Raw genomic sequence first — 24434 nt, 5'->3', positions numbered from 1 at the left:
GGGCGAGTGAAATTGGTAGTTCTGACTATTGAATATTCCATAATAAATGAGGTTTATCAACTTAAACACTCTTAAAACTAATTTAAATCCACTGACAGTCGATCAAATACATTGATGTAGGATCCTTGTTTACACCACGTTTCAAGACTCAGGCTGATCTAGACTACACGAAAACCTATTACGTCACCACAAATGTTGTAAACAAGGTTGTTTTGTGTACGTAGTTACTGTCAAAAAGTCGATGTTCTCGCTCGAGTTAACAGTGAATTAAATATGAGTAAAACAATAAAAGCAAGTGTTGAGTTCAAACATTTAATACAGAAAATGATCATAAAATTTGTGTTCCTTAAATTATGTTTTGTTGCCTGTTTTCTTCGGGTGAGTGAATGTTGGATTCGGGCATGTGAATTTCAAGTTTCTCTTGCCCGACAAACGAGTAGCTGAAAATGTTTTTTTCTAGCCCTGGTACATAATACAAATATGCTATAAAAAAACTTACGTATATGCCTCTTTCCTCTCTAGGTTCATCTGAGTGTAGAATGTCGCCTTCCCTAGAGCCACTACACTTTTACTGGTCTCACATATACGATTGGCTATCCCCATTGTCTGTGAAGGAAATAAACAAATATACTTTAAAGATGATGTCTGCCCCTAGACATTAATATTATTTCTTATGCATTGATAGAAACCTGTACTACAACAGTATCATAAGTGATCATCGTTTTACATTGCACTGTGTTTATATTTACCACACTTCTACTTAAAAAAATATTATCTTTAATCAAAGCAAAAAGTTCAATCTGTAAGCTGACTTACTGTCTCCTCCAATTTGTCTTCTGGTACCACTCGACTGACAAGGCCATGTAGTAGAGCATCTGTTCCATCCAAAGGAAAAAATATACTGTTTTATAAAAGTATAAAAGAACTGGGCATTCTTAAAAAAACCTTCCCCAATGTTAATATAATTATAAGTATGCATCTGTATACCATATGCTTGTGATTAATAAGCTTTCAATGTTTAGCCCCCTTTAAGACTTTATTTTAAAGAGGAAGGGGAGAATGAAAATAATAATATTTTACATTCTTGGTTACAATGCTAAATCATTAGATATAGTTATGTATGTGATTTACTTATCTCCTTCAAACAGGGGGAACATTCAATCTACTGTCAAACCTGCCTCAAAGGCATAAGTACCTGTAACAAACACCTGTCTATAAAGGCCATCATTATAACACAAACACCTGTCTATAAAGGTCATCACTACAAAACAAACACCTGTCTATAAAGGCCATCATTATAAAACAAACACCTGTCTATAAAGACCATCATTATAAAACAAGCACCCATCTATAAAGGTCATCACCACAAAACAAACACCTATCTATAAAGACCATCATTATAAAACAAGCACCTGTCAATAAAGGCTATCACTATAAAACGAACACTTGTCTATACAGACCACATGCATATAACATATGATTGTATATAAAGGTCATTTGTATACCAAAAACACTCTGTAATTATCTAAAAAAAAGTCACCACTATACAAAAACTGTTGAATAAGGTCACCTGTTTAAAACAAAAACCTGCCTATAAAGATCATATGTATTTAACAAATAACTGTGTATAAAAGCCATCTGACTACAACAAACCCCTTGTAACTGACTATACAGGGCCCCAGTATAAAATATCACCTGCCTTAGCTTTAACGAATTGTTGTCTATAAAATTTACCTGTGCATAAAGGTCACAGGTATAGAATAAATACCTGTCAAATAAAGTCATCTATATGTAGCAAATACCTCTCTATAAAGACCATTGGTATATTACAATTACCTGTTAACAAAAACCATGTATATACAACAACTACCTGTCAACCATGACCATCTAATTATGACAACTATCTTTCTATAATGGGCTCCTGTATGTGATAAGTATATATCTCTTTAACAAGGCCTCCTTTATATAACAAATACCTTTCAATATAGGTCAGCTGTTTATAAAAAATACCTGCCTATATAGATCAGCTGTATAAACAAATACCTGACTGATATAGGTCACCTGTATATAACAAACACCTGTCTACAAAGGTCACATGTATATAACAAACACTGTCTATAAAGGTCACCAGTATTTAAAGGCCATTTGTACACAATAAATACCTGAATACAAAGGCCATAAGTTACAAAAAACCTCTCTATAAGACTACATACCTGTATATAACAAATACCTGTGGATGAATGCAGTCTGTATAGAACAAATATTGCCTTTACAGGTTTGTTTGTTTTATGCAGTAAACCATGGAATCACATATTCAAAATATTGTTAAAGATGCATGCACCTACCCTGAGCTGATATTGGATGTCCTGTAAATAGCATCTCCATGGCAACTTTTCTGGGCACGGAACGACCGACAGCTACTGCAGGGGTTGAACAAAATAATCCCACACTAACCCTGAAAATAGACGATGTCACTAATCACATACCATTATCATCTTTATCTGTAATAAACCCACACACTTGCAGGTTCCTTAAAACACCAAAAAAGCTTAAAACAAATATTACCCTGGCGTCGCAAATCTAGACGTTTCTGTTGCCACGGCGATGTCACAGCTAGCTACCAACTGACATCCGGCTGCAGTAGCTAATCCTAATGTAATGAGAATGTATTAAATATTTGTACAATTTTAACTCCAACCCAGAATAAACTGTTTTTGTAGAGAGAGCACTAAAATTACATGCTCTAGCTCTGTTTAAAGGAATACATAATGTTATAAAAGTTATTGAAGCAACAGATTTTAAGAACCAATAGAATTATCATGTAAAGGACCATCAATCTTTCCTATTTGTAGGGGATTTCCTGTCGAAATCTTTCAAAAACTTAATTAATAGCTTTTTGACATATTTACAGAGATTTCAGAAAAACTACAAATAGAATAAGACAAAGTGTTCCAGAAGAGTAAGCATCTTCTTCTTCATTGATAACACCCGCCATATAAATTTTGGTCAGTAAAAGTAATGCCACATTCTCAAATGAGACCAAGGTATTCAGAAATGGAACAAACAGGCAAACAAATAAGCATCAAACACATTCAACTTAATATTGCAAAAAAAAAATAAAATATTTCTCAATGTGATGGTTATTATGTCCATTTTGCACAGAGATAAAGACTTAGGTAGGTAGAACACAATATATCTGCCTGAAAACCTATGTCATTGTTACATAGCATCGTATAGTGACCACACAAATGCATTTGATAACACTAGACTGGTTGTTTATTGTTTATTATAAGTCATAGCACACAACCATCCATTGCTTTTTAGCTTGTTTACTTACCTATGTGTTTGAGAGCACAAGACATACAAAAGAGAGCCTCTATCTGTCCTGATAATCATACTGGCGATATTCTGCCACGGGGCATCAACATTGGGGTACACACCCCGCCCGTTATCAGGCGTGCATCACTACCTGTCACTCACGGGATTGTTTACATAGGTCCAGCATTAACTGACTTTTGACCTGATGTACTTTAAACTAAGATGCTGCTCTCTACGATACACACTATTCCAAAGTTACCATTAAACCCATTTTTCACTCATTTTGTTACATAATTTATAACACCTATCACTACAAAGATAAATAAATTTTGTCATTTACAAGCTTTATAAATTTCAAAGTTTAAATACTTGCCTGATACTTGGGCAATAACTGGCACAGGAAGCTCCTGGGAGATAAATGATACATCACAAATATTTTTAGACTAATGATAAAAGTTGATACTGACGTGATTGGTTTATTTCTTACTTGTAAATATTTTACCACATTGTCAAACTTAAGTTTATAGTTAATTTGATCAAGTGTATCGTTGAAACAACATGTCTTTTTCATTTCCCCCTTTGGTTTCAAATGAATAAGAAAATTCTTATACATACATATTTTTTACTCAGATATTTTACAAAATAAAAATATAACAAGAGGTCCACAGGCCTTAACGGTCATCTGACTACAAAAACATTCAGCAGGGAGAAGGGTTATTTTTTCTACTTTGAATGAAATCTTACTAAGAAGCTGTTTCCCATGAAGTAGATGGTAGTTGTGGTGAAGAGTAGGTGACTGTAACATGTGTTACCTATTTTTTTGACAGTAAAGGTGGAGCTCAATCTAACTGATGAAACTTGAGAAGTTTGAAATAGGTGTTGCACTGGCCTCCCTGGCTGCCATGTTGAAGTTTTGACAAGGTCGAAAATAACAATACTTTGTTGGCTACCTTTTCTTAACATTCCCACCAATCTGTAGATTAATGGCACCAGTGAAACTGGCGAAGAAGTTTAACATATGTTTTTCAAGATGGCGGCCATGGTGACCATCTTGGATTTCAGACATACTTGAACACTAGGTCAAGACCATCTCAGGATCATTTCATGCAAGTTTGAGCTCAATCCCACTGATGGAATTTTAAACTAGAAAATGTCTGTAAGACATGAATGCCCCCGCCCCTCCATGTGAAATAATAGTGAAAGGTCCGAATGAAGTTGTTAGGTGGTATATACTGATTTGGGAAGCGACGCGACGGGACGCGACGGGACGCGACGCGACGGGACGGACGGACATGGGCAACGCTATATGCCCCCAGCCATAAATGGCGGGGGCATAAAAAAGTTTAAATCGTTAAAAGTTTACACACGCCTGACGGCATATGACGAACGATAACGGACAAAGCACAATGGCTATAGGTCATCATAACCCTTCAGGTCAGATAACATGAGAAGTACAGTTTAAAGCATTAGGGATATTTGTGTGATACTATATATCAAAATAAATGAAACTGATCTGTTGAATTCATGACTTAATTGTCAAATGTGTCTGAAACAATCTGAAGACTTACATAAGTTATAGTATAACAATGTCATTCAATTTGGAAAAAAGTGAAGTTCTCGCACAATAAGAGTAGTAATCCAAATTGTCCTGGCGTATGTACATCTATCATATCAATTTATAAATGTGCTTATTTGGACAATGCTTCTGATGTCCTGAATTGAAAAGGAGAATGGTAGTCACCTGGACCATCAGCATCACCTCAGTGCAGGATTGGAATACCTGCCTGTGATATTCTCGACCTTCTTTGCTTGTCTGTAACAAAATTATTGAAGGAAACTTTCACTACAGACAAACATCACAATTTCACCATATTTTACAGATTATACATCAATAAAATTACATTTCAGAGAAAGTAAGGAATTCTACAAAAGGAAAATTCAACAACTACCGTTCTAATCTCTTACAGATGAGTCTAGCCTAATCTTTACACCCTCTACAAACTCAAGATGGCTGCCAGACAATAATTTCTGTATTGTTTTTAAATGATCTTAAGTGGAAATGCACAACCAGGTGCCATTCGCAACATGCAATGTATATCTAAACAGAAAATTAGAGTAACAACAATTTATAACTGTACAAATCAAAGATGGGTGTCTGTTAACTATTTTTGTTTTCGCTTTGTTCTTAAATGAAATATGCACAACATGGGACCAAAGGGAACCTACATACGAAATTAAAGAATGATTCATACAGTTTTCTCTTGAAAAAGTGATAACGCAGATTTCATGGGTAATATTAATCCATGGAGTCATACAAAAAGAGTTATAGAAAGCATAAGTGGATTTATTGAGGTGTATACGTCCATGAAATAGTAATTTGAACCAAGAGGCCTAGCACTCTGGATGGTCACCTGAGATAAGCAATATTGAATATAGAGGTTAAAGGATATTTATCAAGTGTCATGAAACAGAAATTGTGATACTGAATATAGACAGTGTCAATATATACATACAATCAAAACTGTCATCCTATAACGGTAAATCTTATAAAGACATTTCCAGTGGGAAATAACCAATAATATGCTCAAAAATCTAGTTTTCTTATATAAACTATAATAAAATTTACCCCCTTCCCAGGGGAAATGTGAGACCCTGGGGCTATTAAATTCACATTTTTTGTAAAGCACCTTACGTTGCTTGCATTCATTAAAGTATTTGATTCTACCATATCTGGGTCCTGAGAAGAAGATTTTTTAAAATCTGAGTCAATTTGATTTCTTTTGGCCCCGCCCTTCAGGCTCCTGGGGACAAGGGGACTTCATAATAAATAATTTTGGTTCATCTTAAGCCAGGGAAGGTTTCTTCAGAATTTCATTGAAATCGAATCAGAGGTTTTCGAGAAGAAGTTGAAAGTGTTTAATTGTTTACGGACACACTACGCATGACGCTGGATGAAAGGTATTAGAATAAGTCACCATGAGATTTTGTCTCTGGTGACCTAACAAGAGATCCCAGAGGGATCTAGGCACCCACCATTGTTTGATCTTTAAATGCTCTTTAAAAGTTTGACATTTTCCCTTTTTTTTTCTTCTCTGTTTTTGCTTTTAATGATAACACATTTGCACATTCCTGTAGCAATGATACCTAATCTTTAAGTGCCAATCCAAAATGGCCGTCTGGAAGCTATTTTTTTGTCTTCTGATCAGACCCAAAATCAAATAAGCACAATGAGAGACCAAAGGAAGCATGCATATAAAATTTTAGAAACATCCATTCAGTACTTGTTAAGAAATAAAAATAACAATCTTTATTAAGCAAAATTCAAGATGGCTACCTGACAACCATTTTTTTTCCTGATCAGTCCCAAAATTAAATGGACACAACTAGAGACAAAGAGGAACTTACATACGAAATTTGAGAAAGATCTATACAGTATTTCTCAAGAAATAGCAATAACAAACTTTCAAAGTCAAAATCCAAGATGGCCACCTTTCGGCCAGTTTATTTCTCTGATCAGTCCCAAAATTACATGGGCACAACAAGACACCAAGGGGAACCTACATATGAAATTTAAGAAAGATCCATTTCTTGCTTTTCAAGAAATAGCGATAACAATCTTCATTGAAAAAATCCAAGATGGCTGCCTGTCGGCTGTCTCGTTTTTTTTTATCAGTCCCAAAGAGTACTTCTCAAGAAATAGCGCTAACAAAAACTGTTTACGGACGGACAGATGATTGATGGACGGACGACGCAGAGCGATTTTAATAGCCCACTATCTGATGTTGATAAGCTAAAAAAGAGGGAAAAACAAAATTAAGCCCCACAAAAATATATATAAGTTTACAGTATGTTTTTCTATCAGTCCTTATAATTGACAATACCTATGTCAGAATTTTCCAGAATGGCAACAACAATCACTGTTTGGGAACAGAAAGACTACTGACTACAGATTACTGTGGGTGATCTGAACAACACAGAATTTTATCACTAGTTGATGACAGTGAGTTAATAATGCAATAGAATTTTGCAACATGGAAAGAAACTGATCTACCATACTTGATCAATTTCCTGCCATTTGTATTGTAGGACAATTTACCTCTCTAACTAGAAATGAAAAGTATAAAATTATAAGTATTTTGCGATTACCTATACAAAAACTTACCAATTCCTTCAGGTCATGACCTGCTGAAAATACTGGTCCTTTTGCAGTAAGAATAATGACTCGCAGGCTGTCTGTCTGATTTGCGAGATCAGACTTCAAAGTCTCCAGCATTTTCAAAGATAAAGCATTTCTGTAAAATAACTTCAAATTTTTCACACCCGGTATATCAAAATTTCTTTATTAGCTATCAAACCAGAAAGACAATCAATAAATAAACCATAGCATGGGCTTGGGCAATAAAAAATTTTATATCTAACCAAACTTGATTTTGCCCAATCTCTTAAAGGGACAAATAACCAATGTGAAAATTGCATGTATGAGATATCAGCTAAGCTAGAAGCTGTAGATGTTGATTTTATTATCCTGATCATGTGACTGAATTTTTTACTTATGATATGTACATATAATTACAGCAATGGCCTTTCTAAAATTTTATTCCAAATCCCAAAAATTCTTTTCTTTTAAACTTTTTGTTTTAATAAGCAATTATATATATGTGTTGTTGTCAGAACTTTTCAAACTGTTTATATACACCGTTGTATGTCATAAATACCTCTTCTTTGGATCATTCAGACAAATGGTTCTTATGCCATTTTCTTCAGTTGTGATGGTGTATCCACTGTCTGGTCGCCATAATCTTGATCTTTGTGTGGAAAATTGCCTCACAATCTAAAAGATGAAATACAAAATACTTTTTTTTAATCATTTAAATTTTTCAATTTATGATCCTCAACAACAACTGTAGATATATGTAATATAATCACAGCCAAATCTCTACGTCAATCACAACATACATGCAAAAACAACTTAATCTCCACGTGTACCTCATAAACCATGGACCATTTTCAGTTTGGCATTTGCCTTTAGAAATTTTAATCAAATTGTTTTCAGAAAGTATTCATTTCAAAGACATGTACAGAGAATATATGTGTAATGTATATTGTAACAGAGTTCGTCATTTATTTCAATGTCTTCGCAAGGATTCGAACCTAGGACCCCTGGCTTACTAATCTGACGCTCAACCAATCGTGCGAAGGAGAATTTCTCTAGCCGAACAGTACATCGCAGCTAGTATTTACCAGGGTTACATACTCTACCTTCTACTCGTCCTGGAGTTTTTTTTAAGTTCCAGCTATGCTGGTGAGACATGGCTAAGCATTATTCCGGAGTCCCTACATGGCGCCAATGTAACAGACGTCATTATCTTAATGTCTCCGATAGGATTGTGGATGGTATTTACAAGGGTTACAATATGATTATAGACATGGACCACAATACAAATACATTTATTATAAGCGCATACCACGGAAGTTTGAAATTCTGACTGTAAACTGAGAAATATATATCGCATCAAAAAGAATGTATCTATAACTAATTTCGTGGATACCTATCCAGCTATTCTCGAATTAGCACTTGCGTATCCACATGTTCGGTAGTGCCAATCAGTAACGTCACGTTTTCAATTAATCAGCTTAATAAAGGTATATATCCGTGATTCAATTATCTGATAAATAATCACATAAGTCAATGATATTTAATGACGTGGACACAAACATAAGAAATAACCTTCGTAATCTGAAACAGACGATTTTTCATCAACCTTCCAGCCATTATGATTCGATACCGAACTTTTTATCACACGATGACGTTGATTGGCTAATTGAATTCACGGCGACTAATCAAATTCACCGAATCAATGTATGACTTCCCTTTCGGAACGCGCACATGCAGCAGTGTTAAGATAGTGTAAGATCTAGAAACCTTCCGATATATGGATAACACACAGCAACCAAGTTGTTTATTGATGGCCGCTGCCAAGAAGAAAATATTTAGAAGTTGGATACATTAGTTTGAATGTACGGAGGGCTTAGTTAAAATGCCAAGGCGTATGTGTTGTTAAATTTATCAACTGAAAGAGGAAGACGCATATGTTTTTAAGCTAGGTTTGACGAACAAGTCAGTTATTGAACATTTTACAGGAAGTTTCGCGTCTTTTGAAACATCATGGACACAAAACTCATTTTTGCGACTATTTCAGTGATGATTACTCTTTGTCTGGGTGACTTGGCCAGTAAGTACATTAACTACTTTGAATTGATTAATGTGCAATGTATTGGGTTTATTTTCTTCCATTGTTATCAATTTTACAAGTATATTGTGACAGGAAAACCTCTTTGAATTACGTGATAATTGTTTATGCATACAGTAAAATGTATATTGTATTTTGCTTCTCTGATCTTTTTAGATTTTGTAAATTCAGAATTTTCGTGAAGCTATTTAATATTTAGAATTTAATTGCTGAATTCATTGTCAGCATTCTTCTTCCATTTTTGTATAAAATGATTTTAACATAAAGTATTTTTTTACATTTTGTATTATTTACCAAATTATTCACGAGATGTACCGCGGTAATTGATCATTTTTTCAGTAAATATTCAGATAATTGATGTGTACTTATCCTTGATAACATTTATGAATATATTTCCATAAAACATGAAATGTTCCTTTTAGTTTTTATATGCATTCTTCTTGGATGGATACCATCCACATGCAATACTCCTGTACATTTATTACCATGTACATACCTGTGTCCATGGTATGTCTCCAGGTCACATCTGTCAGCCTACTGTAAAAGTCTAAACCTAAACCTTGAATAAGAACACTTCATGAGATATGTGAACATCTTTAATATATTGTCAAAAATAAGATTTTATCATAAAATGAAAATGTTTTCTGCATACAATTGTAAAGGAAAATACATTTTTTTTCACAGCATTATCTAAGTCATCTTCGACTACTTATCTTTCACAGGTGACATCAGTACTCACACTGTTGAGCTTGAATTTTACCGTCTACAAGTTGCTGATGTATGTATGGTTATAGTTGTTTACTATTTAATTAAGTATTTAAAGCAAAATAAAGATAAACATGTATTATCTATTATCTATTATCTTAAGAATAAATTTTGTATGAGCTACTATAATCAAAGTAAGGCATTAATCACCAGAAAAGAAAAAAGTATGATCAAATAACGATACCATTAACAATTTTTTTTTTAATAAAAAAAATTCATCTTCATGATATTAATATGGCATAACATACTCAATATGAATGACATACAATATTGTGTGTATTAAGATTTATATTTGATTGCAGAGGAGTGTCATTCATGTAAACAATGAATGTCATAGCTTGTTGCAGATTACTTTTCTGCTAAAAAGAATTATACACATGTATAGTAATGAAGCTACACAGTCAGACAGTGGTACATTTATGGTATTTTGTGGAGTTTATAATTTAATATTTGTAGTGGGAAACACACGGCATGCAGACAAAAGTAGCAGCTATCCTTGCAAGCGGAGCCAACAATTACTGCAGCGCCAACCCAAATATCTGTGGCTTTGTCACTTGTTGTGATGGCACTGCGTAAGTTGATACAGCCAGATTTTGTGTGACTGTGGGAAAGAAAATTTCAGTGTATAATTCACAAGGAACCCTTTAGGGTAGCCCCCAGTTTCTAACTCAATTCACATGTTCAAGACCTACATATGGGCAGAAGCCCGGTACTGGCTGCGGGTCAGCGGTTTTTCTCTGGGAACTCCAGCAACCAAATTAAGCACATCCATGGCTATTAAAAGGATGTAAAGCAACAATAATCTGAACAAAACTTGTGAGAAAGAATTCATCTATCTAAATAGTTGGAAAAATCATAGAGTGATTGGAAATAATGAAATCTTATTATCAAAATCAACTGCTAGTATTACATGAATGCTAAGGTTGACAAAATATGTGATTTGATATCATTGCATTCAGTTAGGTGGATTTAAGAATTATACAGGTTCAAAGTTTGTCAAATCAGAGTGTAACCCAGGGTGACTTGTGGGTGTCAAACTAAAGCAGTAAGGCTGCAGATCAATGAATGGGCAAAAAAAGCTGCAGATCAATGAGATGTAAAACTGGTTTGATTTTCCAGTAAACTATATTGACATAAGGTTATTTGACTAGGGCCATTTGACCGATGACTTAACCAACCCCTGTAGTAGAAAAAGGACATATTGCACCTCCTTTCAATTTTGTTTCTGGAGTATTCAGCAGTGTGCAAAAATTTGGTACATAACATTAATTTTTCCTTCTATAAAGAGAAAATGACACAACACAAAGTGCTTCATGTTCTGTTTTTATTAATAGATTCAAAGAAATAAATATTGGCAAAGATGCGAATGCTGCAGTAAATGAGGAGAAGAACATGCTCTTCAGCTTCCACATCACCATTCCAGATGGATCATCGCTAGTTGTCAATGAAACTTACGTCCTTACATCAGCTGTTGTCATCAGTAGGTATAAATTGTCAACTTCTGATGTTAGCGCCTGTTGAGATTCATGAAATTAATTCTTTACCAATCAGATGTTATTAGATATGGAGGCCAAAGCAAATAATTTTGTTCTTGTAAAGAATTTGTTCCTTTAGTCAAAATAATTCTAAATTAATTCAAGTGTGTTTTTAGTAACTTCATGTATGTATATCAATATGGTTTTTTTTTCTAAAATTAATTTACAATTTGATTACATTGAAAATTATGTCTAACTCTTTATAAAGCTTATTAATTAATGCTATAATACAATAAACCAAAATGACAAATACTAAAAGTAGGGGGTGGGCTTATTACAAGACAATGTTTTTTCGTATCTGTTGACATTTCTTCTGTACATATTGGAAAGGTGAGGGCATGTTATCAGGCATGGGCTTATTATGCAATTGATTTTCAAAATGATAAATAATATACATGTAAATTTCAGGAATTGTTGAGAATGTGAGGATAGATGTCTTCAACTCTATCGGTTACTACATAACATGGGCAGACGAGACCTACTTTGGCGTTCCTACGACCCGTACCGAAAACATAATCCTCACCATTATTGCCTTTCTTGTCCTCATCATCGTCATTATCATCGCACTTTTCCTCCATTTTTGGAAGTAAGTATTTTGTTTGGATATGTTAATAGTTTCTCGACTCTGAAACCTTAATTACACATAGTAACTGTGAATTTACAAATTTTTGTTGTTAACAAATTTCATGGTTTTTCAAATAATTACTTTTTATTTATGCTTTTAAACTAGTTTGTTTATTAGCAGTAGTCACTGAGTTTGCTATACTGAAGTTTGCTTTACTGAGCATTCATTTTAAAACCTTAACAATTACCCAGCATAATCTTTTTTGTGGGCTTATGAAATTAGCTCTTAAAACTATCAATCATATCATTTAAAAAAAAATCCACAAAATAATAAGAATTTTACATTAAATTCTTAGTCTTGTTCTGTTAGGGTCTGTACAAACCATACCAGACTGTCCAAATCAGACTTTGTCTAAAGGGAGCCATGAAGTCTCTCATATTCAGTACTATTAATAACATCTCTAATATTGCAATCAAACACTATCTACAACCTGATGAATTGATTAATGCTTCAGAAATATTTATTTGTAATGTAGCAATCAGCTGTTGCAAAATTGATTAAAATTTTACAAACCCAAACCTTCAATTAATCAACGAAACTTTAAGGATTTTTGTTAATAATACTGAACTGGAGATGTCAGACAGGCCAGGATGGAAAATTTGGTAAAGATTTACAACATGGTGTTGATTAAAACTATTCTCAGAATAAACATGTACACTTTCTTTGTTTTATTGTCAACAGAATATTTAGTGAAAACAATCAGCTATCAAACTCTAACTGTCTAAAGGTAAAAAATTTAGTCTTTTCTACACATATCTCTTAAAATCTAAAACTGTTTTACAGCAAGAGGCGTGAACACAATGAAAAGTTGATGAAGAAGATAGAGGATAAGAAAGCAAAAAAGAACAAGAAGAAGGGTGAAGAGGAGGAAGGGAAGGCAGGAGAGGGATCTGGGGAAGGGTATAAAATAGAAAAAGAGACTGGACCTATCCCTGTACCCGACAAATTGTAAGTCATTCTGATAATTGACTGTTTGTTTGGATTTAACATCAACAGTATTTTCACATTGTAGTCTGACATTAATAACAGTAGATATCAGTGTCATTTAATATTCTTTTTTTTTTTCAGTTCTTGATGTTTTCAAAACTTGATAGATATATCACTTAGGAACATTGAGCGGTACTATACTCTAGCTCATCATCTGGTCCTAACAATCATAAAAATTACACTAATTACACATGACAGGCAATATTCATCTATTGCTGAATATATAAATCAAGTTTAACCATACCAGATAATTGATAATGTGATAAATAGAATCTTATATTTGTTTCTATCTTACATGGAATTAGTGACACCCATTACAATTTACATTTTTACAAATTCTTTCTGGAGGCTTGTTGAATGAAAACAAATTTATTAAATTTTGAGGCTAGCACACCTCCCCATCTAGATTTTGACATTTGTTTTTTTGACTGCTTTGGCTTCAAATTTTAGGCCCCTAGCATCACTGGTGAATACTAGAAGACAAAACAGCTGTATGATGCAGTTCAATTCATTGTTTGGATCTATTGGATTAAAATTTAAAGTTGTGTTATTTAAAGGTCCTATGATTCACTTATCTTTATTGTAAAAGATACACTATAGATGGTTATTCAGATAATGACACAACTCAAGTCATTTCAAAGTAAAAAAGAAACATCTTTTGTAGAGCATATTAAAATGTGAGTATCCTGGATGTGTTCTGCAGTGAAAAGCACTATGTAGATGTCCAGGCACATCATCGCACTATGTGTTCTCTTTAAGGTTCATTTAAGATTTTCAGGAGTTCAAAATTTCAAAAGTCAAGATCTGTTTTACTAAGCAGCTAATTCTGACTCCTCATGCTGCTAAAAGTACAAGTATGATGGTGCCTATAACCTTGTGAAAAGTTACAGCAAAAAAGAAAAACCCAGAATTGACAAGTATGAATGTACATGTAGATCAAAACGACAGAAATATCTTGTCAGATTACTGTATTATCTGGGCTATAAACTGCACTCGAATATAAGCCACAGTAAATTTTCTCTTTTTATGTGATTTCTAAGCAAGAAAGGAATCAATCAACATGTTTTGAATGAAGACATGGTGCTACACAGAATTCTGTCTTTGCTAAATTTCTTTGCTGATTTTTTTCTTTTTTCAATTTAATCATATACTGTAAGTACAGAAACTAAATCCGTTACGAGTATACATAATAATCCTGTTACTTACAACATGGTATTGAAACGTTCAATACCGATGAATCAAATCAAAAAGAAGTATATACCAGTAAAAAAACTTATGTATTACTTGTTTTAGAAAATCAAGAACTGTAACCCCTGCTAGGTAAGATATCACATGTTTCCATGGTAACGTCCTGTATTTTTATCCAATCCAATTGTTTGTTTGTGACATTAAAATCTGCTGCATACTTTACATACCCTACCTATATATAAGTATATATATATAAATGTTGGTCAAAGGAAAAGGGCAATAGAATAGGGATTCATTTTGTCTTTTTTTACACAATTTGATACAAAATTTTCAACAAAAAAAAAAAACCATATAATTTGAATTATTGCTTTCATTCTTAGCTGTCAGAAATGTCTAAATGCTGCATATAGGAGTAGGCAGGACGAAAGGTATATATACCACATTATCAATGCTGCATTTTGTTATTATCAAATTTAAGCCACATTTGAATATTTTTATTCAATGATGTTTTCCTTATATAAAGATTTTTTACTTTGTATCTTTTGTCACAATTGCCATCAGTTCAAACATTTTTGCATTTATATTTAATTTCAATCACTTACAGCTGTCCAAACGATGATGACATTCATTTAACAATTAATGACATGATTTTAGAACATATGTCCCTTTCATACAGTATTTCAAGTAACTGACATAACTTTAAATTCTGTCTTGATAATGTAAGTAATTGAACCAATTTAATATATTTATCAGTTATCAAACCAATATTATTTCGAAAATAGTATATTAAAATATGTTAACATATTAGATATCATACCGGGTAATTAACATTATCCATTAAAGAGTACATCTTCTCACACCTGACTTTCACTGATAGTCTCCCATAGAACATTCAACATGGACCCATTGACTGATATAATTCAATAGATGATAATGTTAAGGAACATTTTCTTTTTAATGTATTGAAAATGAATAATCATTGTTTTCAAAATTGACAAATAATGATCATTTTGATATATTTCTTATGCAGCTGGTTTTAAGCAGGCTTTATTTCCACATTAATTTGTTTCATTGCTAATACCTTCACATTTTATATGATCTTTAATTGTTTCTAATGTCACCGTAAACCTCCAACGGAACCCAATCTGTATCACTATATGACTAAAAATGTGATTGTCTCCCTTGGATCATTATGTGATTCATATATAACTGCTGTGTTGTCGAAATCAATGCCAGAGATATTACACATGAAAATAAACAAGGGTTTTTATTTTCCTATAGCTTAGTTAGAATTGATTTCATATAAATTACATTACAGAAAGTCACGTGCTCGAAGGCACAGTCATAAAAGAAAAGAACGGTAATGATATACAAGAATTGATTCTTCGTAGTCTTGAGTCAATGCTTTGTTATAACCAGAAAACTTCTTTAAGATACTTTTAGTCCATGTATTTATAGAGATGCCAAATAATTCTTTTTAAATCTTAATTTAAAAACTTTTAATAAATCAAGTTTTCTTAAAATATTGATATATTTGTATTAATGATTTTTTTATCATTTTAATCAAATGATTTTTTTTCATTCAGTTTTATAAATTTCAAAATTTCTACAATCTATTCTTGGCATTTATAAATCATGTGACTATAGACTGATAGTCTGTAAGTATGCCACTAATTAAATAGACTGTAAAAACAGATTCACTAAATGGTTCCAGTTTTGATGATAATCCAATGTTCTTTTTGATGTATAATGTTATTTTTTACAGTTTTGTAAGATATGGTAACTGATTATGTATGTGGCATATTTATTTTCTCCTACCTATTTTACCTGTTAGAGGGCACCATTAGTAATTCATAGCTGATGTTTCTGTTGCATTACTTAAGGGGTTGTGTTCCTCTTGTCACCATCTCTTTTGTATGATAAAACAGATACATCTGGATTTGGAAATGCTTTCTTATCAAAGGACAATTTCTTATGTCTAACAGGACTCCTCACATTTATGGTCACAAAATTTTTCTTCAAGCAAGTAAAATGGATTTATTCAACCAAATTATAAATTATGAAATTTTTATTCTAATCATATAAGTTGCAAAAGTGCTGTCATGGAAACATGTTGTATTACAAAATTATGTGAGTATGCGGTAAATTAATAATTTATTATTTTCTGTATACATATCTGATAAAACAATACTGATTTGATTCATCCATTTATTTAAAGCAACATTATATTATCAGACACATTTTACAACAAAAAAATTGAAATAACTTTCCTGTGGAATAATAGTATTAAACAATTTTGTTTTGACCAAAAATATGTTTGTTGAGGATGAACTAGCTGTTGCTTGTTAGACGTAGCTGATACTGGTCAGTGCTGGAATATTCTCATCTTTACACTCAACGAGTCACTGGTCAGTGCTGGAATATTCTCATGTATAGACTCACTGAGTCACTGGTCAGTGCTTAAATATTTTCATGTATATACTCGCTGAGTCACTGGTCAGTGCTTAAATATTCTCATGTATAGACTCACTGATTCACTGGTCCTGCTGAAATATTCTCATGTATAGACTCACAGAGTCACTGGTCAGTGCTGAAAAATTCTCGTCTATAGAAACATTGAGTCACTTGTCAGTGCTTGAATATTTTCATCTTTATAGACTCAATGAGTCACTGGTCAGTGCTGGAATGCTCTCTCTCTTTAAACTCAATGAGACACTGGTGAGTGCTGGAATACTCTCTCTCTTTAAACTCAATGAGTCACTGGTGAGTGCTGGAATACTATCTCTCTTTAAACTCAATGAGTCACTGCTCAGTGCTGAAATACTTTCTCTTTAGGTTCACTGAGTCACTGGTGAATGCTGGAATACTCGCTCTCTTTAAACTCATTGAGTCACTGGTGAGTGCTGGAATACTCTCTTTCTCTTTAAACTCAATGTGACACTGGTTAGTGCTGAAATACTCTCTCTTTAGACTCACTTAGTCACTGTTGAGTGCTTGAATACTCTCTCTTTTGACTCACTGTTTATTGATGCTGTTGGTTAACATATTGCTGATGTTGATAACTGCCAATATAATCCTCCATTTTGGGGTATGTTGTTTTGTAGATTTTCTTGGCTAGGCAATTATGTGCATACCAAGAATGATGAGAACAAGGCCCAGATTTTGCCTGAGTTAAGAATTGTTTTCTTTTTGTGTGATTCTGTATCAAAATATCCAGTCATTAAATCACAAAGCATCAAAACCATACATCAGTATACAGGTATCATGTAATGTTTGGATGGTTTGAATTACCTCTTATGATAGGATATACACTGTTGTACCTTAGGTATAACAACAATTTCATTTTTCTTTGCTGATATTGAAATATTTTGTTTTAAATCTAAAGGGAGCATTTGTTTAATTGTAGAAAAAACAATTCATTTTCATTCAACCATTTTCAGGAAATCAATTTATGGAGGTGAAAAAGAGGCAGGTGCCAGCAAGCTTCCTTCCTCAAAAGCCAAGGGAATCGTTAGTGATACTGATTCGGCAATCAAGATGGATGACCCAAAGTCAAATGGTGACATCGAGGAATCAGCTGCTCGACGTCAAGCAGAAAAAAGTCATGCACTACCTCCTCTGAAGACTTCAGAGGCAAGAAAGGAGGATGAGGTAGATGAGAAGAAGAAGAAAAGGAAGGCAAAGAGAAAGCACAGGAAGTCAAAGAGGACAGCCAATGAAAATGCAGGGTACCAACCACAGTCTGACGACGAGGTTACAGATCTTTAGGTATAGAGTGTAAGACATTTACATTTTTAAAATACAAACCTATTCTACATGCAAAATTGATATTTTGGCTTCATTTGAAATTGAGGATTAAAGATCATTATTTTATTTATGTATAAAATGGTGTGATTAAAAAGATGAAATGGTCCTCTTAAGATATAAAACAAAAAAAAATGTTTCTCTATAAAAATACTGTTGATTTCTTTTGATATAGTTTCTTGTTTAAGCCTCAGAAACATGACCATTAAACCAGATCATCAGTGCCTGAAGGTATTTTTAACAATGATTTGTCATTCTTTATGTTAAAAGACAAAATGATACCCAAAACAATCTACATATATAGACATAGACATTATTAAAGATAAGATTTTGTCAAACACACCATTTTTCCTAACAGAATATAAAAAACAATAATCATTGATGTGGAAATACATCATAATTTAGATGTCAACCCCATTAAAATATCAGTGACAATACCGTTTGAATTTTGAATCTTTTCAAAATTTCACTGATTTGAAATAATGTTGAAGTACAGTGTTCTTCATTTAGCAAGTCAAGACTAGCCGTTTTTTTTGTATATTCTTGTCTCTGTTCAGAATGTATTGGTTATAAGTTTTTGACGAATAGATAGATTTAAATATATCAACAACAAAAATACTAGGATAGATCTAAAATGATTGAAATGGCATGTCATAAGAACTGAGGATTTACTTATTTCCAAATGCCAAGCTTGACAAGGAAAATATGTATTCTGTGACAGCTATAGCAAGCATTTGTACAGGCAAGATTTGTCACAAAATGATGAGGGAAAGAATTTATTTGCTGTTTACATAGATTTAAATTTACATGACAATCTTGCATTTTGTTTATTTGGGCGTATTGTATTCCATATACACCTAACTGCTGTGATATTTTAAATATGTTACCTGATTTTATGAACAGACCAGGAAGTTGAAACATGTCTACACAGCCATACAAACTACAGGGAAATTTTTATATTGAAATTACTCAGCAGGAAATCCTGTGATTTTTATGATGTAATCTCAAGCTTATGTCAAAATTTCAGGTAGTACACTTGATGACACTATTGAAATAATTGATTCCTTTATGCTTAGAAACAATTAATAGAAGATTGTTGTAATCTTATAAAAATCTTTAAAAGTCTTTCAGGATTGAATTGCAGTATTAGATCTAAATTTAGAAAATGATTCCCTCTGTTTATAATTCAATTTGTTCTGAAATGTATTCTGTCAGTTTCAAAGGTATATTGTACGTCTGTTTGAAAAATGATAGATTTTTTTTCTTATATAATGCCTGCACATGGATCTAATCTAAACTACCTAAATCATGAAAAAAATGAGTAAATTTTTTTAAGGTTTGAAATATTGAACAATTTTTACAAGAATTATCTTTATTTATTTTTCAAGAGTGTAGTTTAGAAGTAATATCATTTGTGTATACGGTAATTTACATATTCAGAATTTAGAAATGATAAAATTTGAATTAGCCAGATTTTGTTTTAAAACAATTTGATCACAACTTTTTTAGGGAAATTTACGAATGAATAAGTGATGATTGAGTATCAAATCATTGTTAATCATTCTGTAGTTGGTAACGCATCTGCTGAGACTCGGATTTAAACGATATCACTAAAATACAAAATGTCTTGATTTTTATTGTTTATGAAAGATTTTGAAATTTTCTGATTGTAAATGGCTGTAAGTCCCTGTTGTGAAGGAGACTACTGAATGACAGGGAAGTCTTAAAAACTGTATAGATACCTCAAGTCAAGTCAACGCAAATAATGAATAGATATATTTTTGCCAGTATTGCCTTTAGAATGCTTGTGATTTATATGTTATGTCCTGTAGATGTAGTTAGGATTTTTGTCTCTTTAATTGTAGACTTTTGCTTCTCTGCATATTGATAGCGTTTCCATCATATCTACTTATATTTCCAGATTAATTATAAATATTCTACATATTGTAATTTTGCTGTTTCAAGTTCGGTTTTTTTGGCTATATAGAACATAGTCAGTGTTGATTGTTACAACATGTCAACGGTATTGCCTTGATTTCAACACATATGTTAAAGATCCGCCTTCTTGTTTTCGGAGCTAAAACTACTGAAAAGAAATGTTGTTTCGTTAAGTCTGATCAAGGCAATTCATCATGTGTCACAATTGAATTCATTAATATTCAAAAGCGGCTGCTTTTAATTCATTGAAAAGTAAATTTGTGAAGACGTATCAAAGCTTGATTTTATCAGTCTGAAGTTTTTTCCTTTTGTAATATATATTATTTATACATTATTAATAGTATTTTAAAAACTTTCTAATATTCATGTTTGTTATGTTTAATGAGTTTTTGGGGTTGAAAGGCAAGTGCTGGATATTTTATTTAAATATTTTACAAACTAGATATTAAATTGTGATAAGCATTATTTTTTTCTTTATCTAAATCACTTTTTTTTTTTCATTCAAAAGCCATTTGGATGTTACTGGGTTATTGTATGAATGTTTCATCATATACATTGTATCAAAGCTAATACATTTCATAAAATCTATTTAATGTAATTAAATGTTTATCTTATAATGCTGTGTGACTTTGAATTTTTATAGTGCTGTATTTTTATTGAAGTTGTTTTTTAGTTATAAGTCGGTGATTTTGATGAAACAACCTCAGTCGTAATACTTATAAACTTACAGAAAGCAATGTCCAGACTTTAGGCTTACCTCCTGGTTCTATGACTATCATGTCAATAATTATTCTCTATTTCTCAGATTTTTTTATTTTGCATATTTAAATTTTGCTTTGATCATTTTTTTTCAATTTAGCTGGTTTTTTTTTCTTTTTAAGAGAGCTTGTTCTTATTAACAAACCTTCTTCAACTCAAACTATGAATTTCATGATCAATATACTAACAGACTTGGATTTTTGATTTTTTGAATTTCAGATAAAGATAATGGTAGCATGTATCTAATATTCTACTGGAATCTGATTTTCATTATTTTGAGGGAATTTATGAATTTGAACAATATTGACTTTAATAATTTCAAGAACATTATATAACTCTCAGAAACTTTTGCAGCACGTATCTGAATAGTCCTTTATACACTGGCATAATATGACTTAGTTTTTATATGACTAAAATATCATTAGATTAGCATTTATTGGAAAAGGGGCAATTTATCAGAGCTGTTGATTTTTCACTCTATTTTGAATATTATTGTGAGCCAAGTATTTCTTTGAATTTTTTCATGCTCCTTATGCAGTAAAGTGATATTAAGAATTGTATTATAAAACACGGCTTTTGTATGAATATTGTCACTTATATATGAGGACTTTGTAATTACCAGTTAGTTTTAATTGCCATCCTAATCTTTGTTTCTTTTTTTCCGTCCATCTTAACATCGACATTTTTGCAGGAATTAATAAAAGTGAAGTAGAAACATTTTGTCTGTGGTTTATGAAGTGTTTGCATGATTTGTTAGTCTGTACATTGTAAGTGTACACTTCATACCTCAACAGTTACTACTCCGCAATATACATGTGTTATTGTTCTCTTACGCTGTTGGGTATGTTAAGATGCGTGTTGGAGGGGGGCGGGGTTGGTGAAAAGGATGTGGTGGTTGTGTGTGTGCAGGATTGTGTGTGCGGGTTAGGGTGTGGTGCATGTGTGTGTTTTTCTAAATAAACAATCCATGCTTTTTCAATAATCGCAACACAAACCTAATTCTAATCAAAATTAAGTTCATCCTATACAACAGAGGGATGTCACTTTTATCTGACATAACTCCGTCCTTACCCCACCCTTCCACACAAACACAATTACAATTTATAAACGCGTTGAGAGAAAGGTCCAAATGCACACATATGTATATGTGTCATGCACAGCAGACGGCAGACAAGGTATTCACAACCCCTCAGCCATGAATGCTGACTACCCGACACAACGACCAAGCAAAGTTGTAGTGAAGGACACAAATACAGTGGCAACCAGCCAGGAAGCTTTACATGAAATTTACAATCTATAATACGGTTTTCAACCATGCTTATTTTATGTAGACATATCAACACTTTAAATATCATTCCTTCTTTATTTATGCAACATTCGTGTATCTTGTCTCGGACTGAAGGTTTTAATACGTATTTATTTACATCAAATTTACTAAGGTTTCTTATTCCCCGTGACTCACCATTTTAATCTTTTGTGATTATATAACCATTTAAGATTTTTAGCATCTGTCCTTTATCTTTTAGTTTGTTTGATGTTGTTTCCTTTCGGATCGCTATGAGTTTTATCGATTGATGACCTTAATGACCTTTATGTGTTGGCGGGCCGTTCAGACTATAATAATAATTCTTGTTACCCAATGGTAAGCTTGCGATATTTTCATCTCATCCTTTTGTTTAGGTAAGTTACTCTATCATTTATATCACACCTTTTCGTAGTTTTTCATTTTCTCCAAATTTACGTATTTCATTTTATCTTATATTCAATCAACTATTAGATGTCTTATTTTTCCTGTACGAAATACAATTTTGGAAAGTTTTCAAATGAAAAACTAAAAATAAACCTTTATACATTTCACGGTTCAGAATATCCCCATTTATTTTACGTTCTATTACACAATTTATTGGATTGTCAGACTAGTCAACTCCCACATCTGTTTGTCTTTCCTTTCGAACATTTTGTCTTTTCCAAAGTCACCTCATAGGGTTCAAACGTTAGGCCTTTAGCATCACTGACGAGTGCAGGAAGTACAAAACAGCTGCATGATGTAACATCACTGACGAGTCCTAGAGGGGCGAAACAGCTGTATGATGTAGCATCACTGTCGAGTCCTAAAACGACGAAAAAAACAGCTAGATGTAGCATCACTGACGAGTCCTAGGAGGACGAACAGTTGTTTGATATCGCATCACTGTCGATTTCTAGAAGGACGAAACATCTGCATGATGTAACAACACTGACGAGTACTAGAAGGATGAAACAGTTGTATGATGTAGCATCACTGACGATTACTAGAAGGGCGAAACAGCTGTATGATGTAGCATCACTGACGAGTCCTAGAAGGACGAAACAGCTGTACGATGTAGCATCACTGACGAGTCCTAGAAGGACGAAACAGCTGTACGATGTAGCATCACTGACAAGTCCTAGAAGGACGAAACAGCTGTACGATGTAGCATCACTGACGAGTCCTAGAAGGAGGAAACAGCTGTACGATGTAGCATCACTGACAAGTCCTAGAAGGACGAAACAGCTGTATGATGTAGCATGACTGACGAGTCCTAGAAGGACGAAACAGCTGTATGATGTAACAACACTGACTAGTACTAGAAGGACGAAACAGTTGTATGATGTAGCATCACTGACGAGTGTGTATGATGTAGCATCACTGAACAACTGCTGTATGATGTAACAACACTGACTAGTACTAGAAGGACGAAACAGCTGTACGATGTAGCATCACTGACAAGTCCTAGAAGGACGAAACAGCTGTATGATGTAGTTTGATTCATTGTTTGGCTCTGTTGTATTTTATCTGAATTTGTGTTAAAAGATGAAATTCCCTGGTGTCATTTGTACAATCTTTACATATCATATCAATACCCATTAATGAAAAGTTAATTACGTCACTTGTTGATTGAGAACTGATGATCGCCTGATCTTTAAGCCCCTAAATTATAAAACTACCAACATTGTTTATGTTATTGAGTGTGCTCTCTGTGGATTGATATATGTTGGTGAGGCGAATGGTCAGCAGTGAACCGTGGAGAGAATCAATGTCTGTATCAACATTTTATCATCCCCGGACCATTCTATTCGGTCTATAAATGTCCGTATTTTGGAACAAACATTACCACTGTGCAAATGACCCCCACACTGAGCTCATCCTACCGTAGACACCGCGAGGAACATTATATTAGACTGCTTGGCAGTGCTGCGCCGTACGACTGCAGCGTTGGTGTGAACATTGTATGATTTTTTCCA

At 33.1% G+C, this 24434-nt stretch overlaps 2 protein-coding genes across 2 annotated transcripts; one reads left to right on the top strand and one right to left on the bottom strand.

Moving 5' to 3' along the window:
* Nucleotides 1-499: 499 nt before the first annotated feature.
* Nucleotides 500-9097, bottom strand: LOC132563288 (enoyl-CoA hydratase domain-containing protein 3, mitochondrial-like; the record flags this gene model as incomplete). The annotated part of the gene is made up of 9 exons (XM_060228048.1): nt 9047-9097; nt 8034-8149; nt 7481-7610; nt 5060-5131; nt 3692-3725; nt 2566-2650; nt 2346-2455; nt 817-875; nt 500-606 (listed from the first exon to the last, which is right to left on the bottom strand). Coding segments are annotated over exons 1-9 (758 nt in total), but the record flags the coding sequence as incomplete, so codon positions are not given.
* Nucleotides 9098-9484: 387 nt separating this feature from the next.
* On the top strand, nt 9485-18437 carry LOC132563287 (uncharacterized). The gene is made up of 7 exons (XM_060228047.1): nt 9485-9551; nt 10292-10347; nt 10791-10906; nt 11669-11814; nt 12278-12455; nt 13278-13442; nt 18110-18437. The coding sequence occupies exons 1-7, from the start codon at nt 9485-9487 to the stop codon at nt 18435-18437; spliced, it is 1056 nt and encodes a 351-aa protein (XP_060084030.1).
* Nucleotides 18438-24434: the final 5997 nt, after the last annotated feature.

This window comes from Ylistrum balloti, unplaced genomic scaffold (assembly GCF_031769215.1).
Source record: "Ylistrum balloti isolate Yb309-2 unplaced genomic scaffold, AGI_CSIRO_Ybal_v1 Utg371668, whole genome shotgun sequence".
Taxonomy (NCBI): domain Eukaryota; kingdom Metazoa; phylum Mollusca; class Bivalvia; order Pectinida; family Pectinidae; genus Ylistrum; species Ylistrum balloti.
The sequence above is the reverse complement of the archived record's forward strand: the minus strand, read 5'-3'. Positions and strand labels throughout refer to the sequence as shown.